Source organism: Carcharodon carcharias, chromosome 3, assembly GCF_017639515.1.
Source record: "Carcharodon carcharias isolate sCarCar2 chromosome 3, sCarCar2.pri, whole genome shotgun sequence".
NCBI lineage: Eukaryota > Metazoa > Chordata > Chondrichthyes > Lamniformes > Lamnidae > Carcharodon > Carcharodon carcharias.
In genome coordinates, this window is record NC_054469.1 from 13,249,404 (window position 1) to 13,261,882 (window position 12,479).

At 42.2% G+C, this 12,479-nt stretch overlaps 1 protein-coding gene across 1 annotated transcript; it reads left to right on the forward strand.

Moving 5' to 3' along the window:
- Positions 1-3,294: 3,294 nt before the first annotated feature.
- LOC121275802 (histone H4-like) lies at positions 3,295-3,603 on the forward strand. Its single transcript, XM_041183430.1, has one exon. The coding sequence runs from the start codon at positions 3,295-3,297 to the stop codon at positions 3,601-3,603; it is 309 nt and encodes a 102-aa protein (XP_041039364.1).
- The last annotated feature ends 8,876 nt before the right edge of the window (positions 3,604-12,479 follow it).

Genomic DNA, 12,479 nt, shown 5'->3' on the forward strand with positions numbered 1-12,479 from the left:
TAGTACAGGAGACAGGGAGATGTCATTATTTTAATGTTTTAAATGTTTATGCAAAAATGCCAGTGGCGGCAGCTGCTCATCTGAGACTGAAAGCCCCCAGGGTAAGTGCTCCATGATCCTGTCATAAACAGTGTTCTCTCTAATGTCATTGAGTGACAGGCTTGTTGCACTGTGCGGCCATACACCTCGAAGAGACAGTTGCTAGTTCACGCCCTGTGTGTTGCCTGTGCAGTACATTCCTGATTGCTTTTTGTTGGTGCGCCAGTGGAGCTATTGGTAATCACTAGTGAGTAATTGGGATTGAATTTGCTACGGGGATGGATTTCTTCACTCCGCATCACTGTTGTTGAAATGTCTGAATGCAGACTTTACAGGAGCTTGCAAACAGGATATAGAGAGCTGTATTTTTTTGTTAATTCGTTCACAGGACGGTGAACATTGCTGACGGGACCATCATTTATTGCCATTCCTAAAGCTGGCATCTACCTGTACCCTGAACTCTCTAACAAGAACTGCTTGCGTGCAATATTACATTGTCAGAAACCCCGGCCCTTCATTCAGTAGACAAGCAGACACTGTAAAAAGCAACCAGGCCACCCAAATCAGACAGCCTGTGAATTTAAAAGAAGTGTGCAGCAATGATGCTCTGCCCATTAGCAGTTAGCACCAAGGGGATCTGCCTCATAACTGTCAGGATAAAAGCAAAATACTACTGATGCTGGAAATCTGTTATTAAAAATGAAGTGCTGGAAATACTCAGGTCAAGCAGCATCTGTGGAGAGAGAAACAGATTTCAAGTTGATCTTTTGTCAGAATTAAGTGACCTTCCCTTAGTCTTCTCCCCCCCCGGCATTGGCTTGAAAACTGTTGCATCTTCTAGTTCCGATTACCTATGTAATAAAAACAGGAACTGCTCAGCAGGTCAGGCAGCATCTGCGGGGAGAAACAGTTAATGTTTCAGGTCATTGCCTTTTTGTTAGAACAGAAGGAAAGATAGAAACGCAAGAGTTTTTAAACCACAGAAGTGGGGGGATGGCGCAGGAGAAATTAAAGGCCAAAAAGGTTTCATGATACCAAAGTCCAGAGGAGGTGTGAATGGCAATATAGCTGCCACGTGAACTTAACATGAAGGGGAAAAAAAAGCAGCAAGTAGGCAAAACAAAATAGAATAAGATGGAGGCAGAGATTATGATTTGATGTGCTCAATTTTGAGTCCAGAGATGAAAGATGAGGTGCTGTTTCTTGAGCTGTAGCAGACCAAGGACAGAAAGGTCAGTGTGGGAGCAAAGTGGCGAATTAAAATGACAAGCAAAGCAACTCTCCTGTCTCTGCGGATGCTGTTTCCAGCTTTTTCTGCTTGTGCCTCATGTGTAATTGGAAATTGGGGCAGATGACATCTCCACAGTAACCTTTTCTCCAGCCTGTTTCCTAAAGATTGGGAAACCAAACGTGTAGTGGTGCTCTGCCATCTTGAATATTATTCTGTGGGACACTCCAGGCCCATTTGATCATTGTGTTTGTACCAAGTGCACAATTTATTTTAAAAAAGGACAATGGAGAATTTAGCCGCTCTATAGAAATGTGGGTTAAATTTGAGCCTAATGATGATTGTACTTCAGAGATGTATCCATTAAAATTGAATTATTTTTTCTTTGGAGATGAATGCACTACTATTCCATTTAGTTCCTGTTGACCTTGCTGTCTTTGTACATCACTGGTGATGTATGTAAATGTGGGGAAGTCCATTAATATTGTGTCTTATCATCCTGCACAAAGCAAGGGTGGCTTCTTTTGCATGCTGTTTCCACCTTGAGTATCACGTCTTGGCCTATTTGAGGCAAAACTCACAACAGGTTCATTTTGTGTATGGCGTTTAGATGTTTTTCATTAATTCCAGCCACTGCCTGATGCAGGGACTGGTGTTCAGTGCTGACCATATCCACTGCACTGTAACGTCTTTATTTTTCTTCCATGGGGATGTGAGCATTATTGGCAAGGCATTTGCTGCCCATCCTTTTGGGCATTGCTCTTGAGATGGTGCTGGTGAACCACTGCAGTCCATTTGGTGGAGGTACATCCACAGTGCTGTTAAGAAGGGAATCAAAAGGCCCTAATCACTACCATCTTCCTTCAACCCCATTTCCTTCATCTATCTATTCAATCTAGTTAGTAGCTAATGAAGCTGCATCACCAGTGATGTGCACTATTGCACACAGGTTCCTGCTTACTCTTGGCTGGTTAACTGTCCAGCAGTTTGAACGCACTTTATTTTTAATATGTTCACAGTTCATGGGATATGGATATCACTGGCAAAGCCATCATTTCCCATTCCTATTTTTTTGTTCTTTAATGGGATATGGTCAGCCTTTGTTGTCCATCCCTAATTGCCTTGAGGTGGTGGTGGTGAGCTGCCTTACTTGGCACTAATTAGCACAAACCTTGTTGCATATGTGCATGTACTGCTTTAGTATCTGAGGAATCGTCAATGGTGCTGAACATTCCCACTTCTAATCTTATGATGGAAGGAAGATCATTGATGAAGCAGCCGAAGATGATTGGGCTGGGGCACTACCCTGAGGAACCCCTGCAGTGATATCCTGGAGCTAAGATGACTGACCTCCAATAACCACAACCATCTTCTTTTATGCTAGGTATGACTCCAGCCAGCGGAGGGCTTTCCCCCCATTCCCACTGACTCCAGTTTTGCTGGGACTCCTTGATGCCTCACTCTGTCAAATGCTGCCTTGATGTCAAGGGCAGTCACTCTCACCTCCCCTGTAAAGATGGTTACAGTCTGCATCATGACCCAAATACAGATCAGACAACAAGTACAATGAATCAAGTGAGATTTATTAAGTCATAATGCAATTAACAATCTTAGGTTCTTGCTTCACCAGTTGCTGTAGCACAGATAATATCTTCATCACTCTCTTGTGTTGCTTTAAATTTCGCTTTGATATCTTCCTTTTTTACCATATTTGGTCATGTTCCAACATCATCCACTTGATAGGTCAAGTAGACCTCACCTTCCATACATCTTCATTAAACAATTTAATGTTTGCTTAGATGAATCAAGCCTGCTTCTGCTTACTTTCAACATGATTTGAGCAAAGTTAACAATTATGCTAAGGCTAAATTGCAAAGCATCAAAGGGATAATTAAAAATATTAAAACATTGAGAAAAAACCTACTGAACCTTACAGTCCCCACTTTGAGGATGAAGTGCACCTGCACTGAATCCTAACAATTAAATCAATCATTGTTTAATTAATAATAAACATAAATCAGTCATTCATGGGCAGAGGGAAAGGCGGAAAGGGGCTGGGCAAAGGCGGAGCCAAGCGGCACCGCAAAGTCCTTCGCGATAACATCCAGGGCATCACCAAGCCGGCCATCCGGCACCTGGCCCGCCGCGGGGGCGTCAAGCGCATCTCCGGCCTCATCTACGAGGAGGTCCGCGGAGTCCTGAAGGTTTTCTTGGAAAATGTGATCAGGGACTCGGTCACCTACATGGAACACGCCAAGCGCAAGACGGTGACGGGCATAGATGTGGTCTACTCCCTGAAGCGCCAGGGGCGGACCCTGTATGGCTTCGGTGGTTGAGGATAGTTTCAGAAAGAGAGTGACTTAACAGTAGACATTGTGCCTATGGTTGCATTTCCATTAAATTAGCAAATGTTGCCTTAACCACTTGCCTGGATAAGTGCAGCTTCAACAAAACAACAAGCTCATCACCACCAAGGACAAAGAAGCCTGCTTGATCGGCACACGGATATACCAAAACAAACAACTAGCTGAACTACCACTAGGAGACGACATTATCCTAATCCAAGGAGGGAATCTCCCTATTCAGCCCAATGTCCCACTAATGACACCAGGAATTTCTTCCTTAACCTTCTCATTCTGCTCATTTTGTACATGAGGTAGCCAAATGACTTACAGGTTACCAGGGTCACATCTCTCTGACTGCCCTTCATTAAGTATGATAACCCATGTCCCCACTAGTGGTACTGTTATACCATTTACTAATTACGCTATCATTCACAAAAGAATAGAACTCACTCTAGGCCATTGAGTCCACTCATTAATTCTTACCGGGATTGAGTATGTGTTTTCTACTCGTCATTTTAAAAACCATTCTTGGAACCTTCAGTTTTCACAGGACAAGATCTTACTCCCTCATCTCTGATCTCATTTTTGTCCTTGACCACTCTTCCTTTCTCTAGCCCGTATGTGGGGTGAACTGCACATTGTTTTTAAGATCCCTTTTGACTTTGGTTTCCTCTCCATAACCCTGGATGACTCCTGGTGGTGAAAAATGTGTTAAATTCCATTATAGAATGTGATCACTGATTACGATCGATTCAGATTGATAGTTCTTGGTTTAACACTTCCCAACTGCACATCAGTTCACCCAATATTAAAACAGATTGTATGGGCTTAAAGATGCTCCAGCTCTCCCTTTACCTATACCCACCTTGTGCATAATTCTGCTAAATATTGCTTTACTGGCATTTCATCTGTTCCAACACATTCTTTTTATATAACTCTATAGAGAAATTGACTTTCAGAATCGTGTTAGTGTCAATGCATGGCGATTTAAAAACATTGTCTTACTATACTGGCCACATTAACCATTTCATGTGCTGTTGTCCATGCTAAGCATGCTTGAGACCTGCTCTTTAGTGCATTTTACCATTGCCTTTTTGCACGTTAGTCACTTCATGTGTGACAGGTCATACTTTCACCGGTATTCCAATATCATGCCACTTGTACCATCCGGCATAAACCATTTCTTGACTTTCAAGTGATCTTATTGAAAGATCAATGTGTGTGTGTGTCTCACTCTGTGCCTGGGTGTGTTTTCTTGTAAGTTAATATTTAGATATTTAATTTTGCCTACGTCTATTTCCAAAATCCCTTTGTTACTTCTTGCATCAGCCAGATTTAATTCCCAATCCCCATTAAATGCAATTCTAATTCATTTTGAGCCTTAGAGAAACTTTTCCTTCCACAGCACCTTCCAAACCCCATGGGAATACCACCCTGCTAGTCCCCTCCGAGTCACTCGTCAGGACAGCATTACTATCTCCGCCTGTTAGGCAGGAGACCAGGGTTCAGTTCCCTGATGGGGAGATAAGTTTCTTGCCTGTGGTCATACGAGTCTGAAAATGCCTGATCTCATTTGATCTCGGAAGCTAAACAGATTCTGGCCTGGTTAGTACATGGCTGGGAGACAGTCTGGGAATAGCTTGGAAATATATCACCGTTTCTTCACTGTCGCTGGGTAAAAATCCTGGAACTCCCTTCCTAACAGCACCACATGGACTGCAGCAGTTCAAGAAGGTAATTCACCACCACCTTCTCAAGGGCGATTAGGTTTGGGCAACAAGTGCTGCTCTAGCCGATAATGCGCCACATCACGTGAATGCATAAATAAATTTTTGTTTTAATAACAAGACCAGAAACATCCCATTTGATTCCAGACATTAACATGATTTTTTTTTGTTCTTCCTTTTAGATGACGTTCTATCACTTAAGCAGCCACTAGATTATACTGATAAACTCAAATAGCTGAGTTGTTGGGCTAAATTTGAAAATAAGATGAGAGGTCTCGTAAGTTTATTCCTCCCCGGAAATGTTATTTCTTAACAATCTAGACTAGACCAAAATCCCTTTAAATTCCAGGTAAACCTTTCCTTTTAGATGTTTAAAATACCAATTCACGAGTTTAATTTAAGGATGCGTTTGCTACCAATTGCACATATGCATGGCTGCCATCTTTATAGGGGGCAATGTGCAGCAGGGGCAATCATGGCTGCCATCTTTATAGGGGGCAATGTGTAGCAAGGACGCATGCATGATCATCACGGACCATGGAATTGGAAATATCACAATGCTGGCAGCATCAAGTTACTGATGCTTGTAAAGCAATTTACAGACCATCCAAAATACGTGAAAACTAGGTACCCCAAACCTAGCATTACTGATATGGTGGTACAACAATGCCAACAAAAAGAACATGATAAAATAACCTAAACATCTAAAGATCGGTGGTTTACATTACTCCATTATTTGAATTGTCATTTAACTTGGAAAAAGCGTAAACCTAACAATGGTGCAATACAAAAATAAGTTATCCCTGGCACAAAACAATAAATTAAATATCTGGTAGCCGTCTACCACAAACTTTGCTTAAACACATACCTTATAAACCGAGACAGGTTGAGGTGAGGATCTGTTCTGTAAAAAAAAAGAAATGTAGAATGGAACAAACTGTTGTGATTGGAAAGTTGTCTGATTCAACCTTTGCTAGTTTTTAAGCATGCCAAAGTTTACCATTCCACACACCATTTCACTCGCTCAAACTTAGGGTGGATTTTGGCAAGTGCTGTGACAAGTGCGCTGTTGGTGGCCCATCTTGCATTGGCAGGAGTTCATGTTAATTCAGTTCATCAATTCCAGTTTCCTGTGCTCAGGCTTGATGGTTTTGAAACGTTGGGTACTCATTGGTTAGCGTGTTAACATCAATCTCCCATTCTCGAGCACTCTGGCCTTAACCCATGCAGGCCATTTGTCATTTCACGAGACAACTTTTTTTTAAAAACGGGAAAGCCTTTAGTCCACAACTACCCCGTGACGTTACTTGGTTCCCAATTTCTTGAAGCTGCTGCACTCTCAGAATTGGACACCATCATCACCTGTTCAGTAAAACAAACACAAAAGGTCCATTTAACTGAGAGCCAAAAGGGTTAAATCATCCAAATACATCTGTCAATTCAGAAACTTAAAATTTCATAATGCCCAATATAACGATGTAAATCTTCATTAAAAGCTAAAAGCTGTGTGTTGGGCTCAGCAGCTAGCATAACCTGTCCCTGCTAGTTTGAAAAGGGGACAGGGAGAGGGGCAGGGCAAAAGTCCTCATGCAGGTAATTGGGTCAATCGTCAACCTGTGTTTTTAAAAAAAGGTAGAACAATGACATTTCTGCAAGTCATGTGCACACACACTAATGAACAAGAGCCCTGAAGCAAAATGGATCAGAACGTTTTGAATTAAACTCTTAAATGTCCCCAAAAATTTTCGCTTTCATAGAGTTTCTAACCCAAGAATAATGCAAACGTCCCAATTTCCTAATCAAAGTTTAATAACTATCCCACCCTTGTATTCAAATTAAAATTCCGGCCTTTTATCATAACTAGAATGTCCCTGTAGTCAGCAATGAAATTCTAGTTCCCACAACTTAAAAACTTTCCTTTATGAAATATGGTCCGAAGAGTTGTGGAATTAATCCAGCCTCTCGTGACTGGAGTCAAATGGAAAATCCATTGATTGTCTCACTTGAAATTTTTTTTTTGCATAAACAAAATTGCGTAAGTGACAATTCCAATGGAGATTTTCATCTGCTGAAATGTATATACCTTTGCACATTCATATTTTATTTTTCTATAATTATATGTAAACTTGGTATTTATATGCAGTAAATACATTGACAGGACTCCATCAGAGACAATAAAATGATTTCATGGTCTCAATCACGAACTTTGCTATTAATTTTTATTCCACTATTATTCATTTGGTTTGCATTTTCCCTTGTGCCCACCAGGAGTTTTGAGAATTTCTCTGGGGTTGTACAACATGGACAACCGATTTACACATTTCTTGCCAATGATTATAAACATGAGAGACTGGTCTCCACAGCGCAGAGGAACGAGGTGTCTCTGTTCATCTGAACATTTTGAAACTGAGCTCTAGTTCAGAGCCATGTAATTTGGAAAGCGTGCTACTTAGCATCTGTCACTGAACTCCGTTTTAACACAGCTGGCCACTGCTCTCCAGCTGCCACAGCTTGGGGTGTTCAGAGAAATGCCTGTGCAGATCCTCAGAAGTGTGATGCAACCCGTTTCCAGATTCTGGAATGGGGCAGTGTCTTGCATCAACAGTTCTTTGATGTTCATTAGGCATCGACCTTGAAATGTCAATATGTCTTGCAGTTGGTTGTCAAATAAAACAGAATTCTTTCTTCACATAGTTTCAGCTCTGTATTGTACACCAACAACCATCATATTCTTGCGCATTCTGTGGTATGCACGTGTTGTCTGATCCCCATCAACAGTATAATCCTTTCTAGATAAAGCTGCTCCTTGTGGATTGAACATTCGCAGGTCAACTTTGCCCTAAAGGTTTACCTCTCCGAACGCTTCATGGGCAATTTCTTCCCTCCTCTTTTGGCTAACATTGCACATCAAATCTTCTAGCTAATGGTGAGTTTGCAAACTCACCCACCATGAGTGGCAGATTTTGCTTGAAGAGGAACTTTTGCACTACTTGAGAGATAATGCGCCTATACCCTTTACGCTGTTGCTTCAGTCACCATTTGCATGCCTCAAAAGGGAAGCATAAATGAGTCCACAAAAGGACATAGCTACATGTTTGGGAAGATGTATCAGTAAGTGGGCATTGAATGCCACGTTGGCATCACTGTACAGAATTTTCACTCTACAGACAAATGAATATATCAATCATCAATATATCACATTTGCTTATGTTATGAAACTATCATATTTTTCATAATAGTATTGTGGGACATTGTAAAGTAGGTTTATGGTTGAGAGTGTGGATGGTTCTATTTGTGTGACTGATTTAATTGAATTAAAGTCAGATAGACTGCAAGGTTGAAGTTATCAAAAGATGGAAGTGTAAAGCAGAATTTTGAAATAGGGATGGACAAGCGAGGATGAGGGTTCCACATATAAGGTGTGAATGAAATTTGCATTTTAAGATAAGTGGGAAGTTGTTTGATTTTCACAAGGATGATAGGATGTTTACAACCAACAAGATAAGCAAAGCCAAGCAGTGTGTTTATTTTTCCCCCAAGGTACTGACCATATTGACAACATGAAAGATTTTTATATTACGGGAAAAGTAAATTTCCAAAGACATGTCAAACAATGGGATTTACATATTGAAGAGAGAGACAATATATAAAGAAGGATGGAAGGTTGTGTGTGTGTGGCCGTGCAACATCTTGAAAAGTACACCGTGTAAAGCAGCCTTGGAGAAAAGCCTCTAGCCACTTTTGCAGAAGTCTGCTGTGTCCAGTAACTAAAGCTGTGTTAAAAGCCTTTGGAATTCCACTGTTGAGTGGGTGCTGTGGTAACCTTGCTGGATTGCTTATTTAAATTTAAAATCTATTTTGGACTGTTGCCTTAAAGGGGGTGTATAGTTGGGAATTAGGTTAATTTGGAATTTTGGGATCTGTTATAATATCAACTGACTGTAATCTTATGTTTGAATTGTTTTCTTCTGTTAATAAATGTTTTAATTTAATTTTTAAAATCACTAAAGGTGTTAGTGGACTCACTACTTTTGAATTCAGTGCACAAATCTTCGCATAATAAATACAAATTGCAAAACCGTTGTGATAGCATGGCCAAGTTTCCTTTGTGGATTTGGTCCGCCTGGCATATATCACCTGTCACATCATAACACCAGATCGGGAGAAATTGATTTTTGGAACAAAATAAATATCTTAAAGTATTCCATTTAAACATGGAATACTGTATAACAATAGCCACATGTACCATTTGGAGACCTTCCAGGATTTCCTTTCAGCTAATGGTCTTGGGGACCTTGCTATAAAACTTTTAATGGCATGCAGACCTTCATCCAGCACAGCCAAAATCAGGAAGACCTAACGGAGTATGGGGAAATGGGGAAGGCGGTGATGTTGTGGTATTATCACTGGGCTAGTAATTCAAATGCTCTGGGTTCAAGTCCTACCATGGCAGATGGTGAAATCTGAATTCAAAAAAGTCTGGAATTACAAGTCTAATGACCATGAAACCACTGTCGGTTGCTGTAAAAACCCATCTGGGTTCACTAATGTCCTTTAGGGAAGAAAATCTGCCGCCCTTACCTGGTCTGGCCTACATATGACTCCAGACACAGAGCAATGTGGTTGACTCTTAACTGCCCTCTGAAATGGCCTAGCAAGCCACTCAGTTGTATTACGATCACTAGAAAGTCAATAAGGAATGAAACCAGACAGACCATCCAGCATTGACCCAGCAAAATCAGTCCTGTCGACCCTGCAAAGTCCAGCTTACTAAATCTGGGGACTAGTGCCAAAATTTGGAGAGCTGTCTCACAGTCTAGTCAAGCAACAGCCTGATATAACGTTACTCTCAGAATCATATCTTTCAGATAATGTCGCAGACCCCACCATCACCATTCCTGGGTGTGCCCTGCCCCCATGGCAGATCATACCCAGCAGAGGTGGCAGCACAGTGGTATTCAGTCGGGAGGGAGTTACCCTGGGAGTCCTCAATATCAACTCCAGACCCCATGAAGTCTCATTGGCATCAGGTCAAACATGGACGAGGAAACTTGCTAATTACCACGTACTGCCAAACATTACCTCCCCTCAGTCTACTTTCGATCATCAATAAAGTGATGGAAGGGGTCATCGACAGTACTATCAAGTGTCATTTTCCTAGCAATAACCTGCTCACTGACCCTAAGTTTGGACTCCGCCAGGGTCATTCAGCTCCTGATCTCATTACAGCCTTGGTTCAAACATGGACCATTCATTATTTATATAAATGACATAGATGACTACGTGGGGGGTGAGACTAGTAAGTTTGTGGATGACACAAAGATTGGCCAGGTGGTTAACAGTGAGGTTGAGTGTCTTGGGCTACAGGAAGAAATATACGGGATGGTCAAATGGGCAGATAAGTGGCAGAAGGAATTTTACCCTGAAAAATGTGAGGTGATACACTTTGGTAGGGGTAATTTGACAAGGAAGTATTCAATGTTCCTCAGAACTTCCTAATGTCATGACGTTCAAAGGGACCTTGGGGTGTGTGTCCATAGATCTCTGAAGGTGGAGGGGCATGTTAGTAGGGTGGTGAAAAAGGCTTATGGGACACTTGCCTTTATCAATTGAGGCATAGTTTACAAAAGTAGGGAGGGTATGTTGGAGTTGTATAGAACCTGGGTGAGGCCACAGCTGGAATACTGTGTGCAGTTCTGGTGGCCACATTATAGGAAGGATGTGATTGCACTGGAGGGGGTGCAGAGGAGATTCACCAGGATGTTGCCTGGGATGAAACATTTAAGTTATGAGGAGGTTGGATAGACTTGGATTGTTTTCATTGGAGCAGAGAAGACTGAGGTGATCGAGGTGTACAAGATTATGAGGGGCATAGACAGGGTGGATAGGGAGCAGCTGTTCCCCTTAGTTGAAGGGTGAGTCACAAGGGGGCATAAGTTCAAGGTGAGGGGGCAGGAGGTTTAGGAGGGATGTGAAGAAAAACTTTTTTACCCAGAGTGTGGTGACAGTCTGGAATGCACTGCCTGGGAGGGTGGTGGAGGCAGGTTGCCTCACATCCTTTAAAAAGTACCTGGATGAGCACTTGGCACGTCATAACATTCAAGGCTATGGGCCAAGTGCTGGTAAATGGGATTAGGTAGGTAGGTCAGGTGTTTCTCACATGTCGGCGCAGACTCGATGGGCCGAAGGACCTCTTCTGCACTGTGAGATTCTGTAATGGACAAAAGAGCTGAACTCCAGAGGTGAGGTGAGAGTGACTATCCTTGACATCAAGGCAGTATTTGACTGCGTGTGGCCCTAGCAAAACTGGAGTCAATGGGAATCAGGAGGAAAGCTCTTCACTGGTTGGAGTCATACCTAACACAAATGAAGATGGTTGTGGTTGTTGGAGGTCAGTCATCCCAGTTCCTAGACATCACTACAGGAGTTCCTCAGGGTAGTGTCCTCGGCCCAACCATCTTCAGCTGCTTCGTCAATGACCTTCCTTCCATCATAAGGTCAGAATTAGGGATATTCGCTGATGATTGAGCAATGTTCAGCACCACTCATGCCTCCTTAAATACTGAAGCAATCCATATCTAAATGCAGCATGATCTGGACAATATCCAGGCTTGGACTGACAAGTGGCAAGTAACATTCGAGCCACACGTGTCAGGCAATGCCATCTCCAACAAGAGAGAATCTAACCATCGCCTCTTGATGTTCAATGGCATTACTATCACTGAATCCCCACTATCAACATCCTCGGGGTTTACCATTGACCAGAAACTGAACTGGACTAGCCATATAAATACTGTGGCTACAAGAGCAGGTCAGAGGCTGAAAATTTCACAGTAAGTAACTCACCTCCTGACTCCCCAAAGCCTGTCCACCATCTACAAGGCATGAGTCAGGAGTGTGATGGAATACTCCCCACTTGCCTGGATGAATGCAACTCCTACAACACTCAAGAAGCTTGACACCATCCAGGACAAAGCAGCCCCGCTTGATTGGCACCACATCCACTAACATTCACTCACCGACACACAGCAGCAACAGTGCAGGAATTCACCAAGGCTCCTTAGACAGCAAAAGCGAAAGATATTGGAGGATTTCCCCTGAAATCAAGATTTTACCTGAAACATCGTTACCATTTGGTAA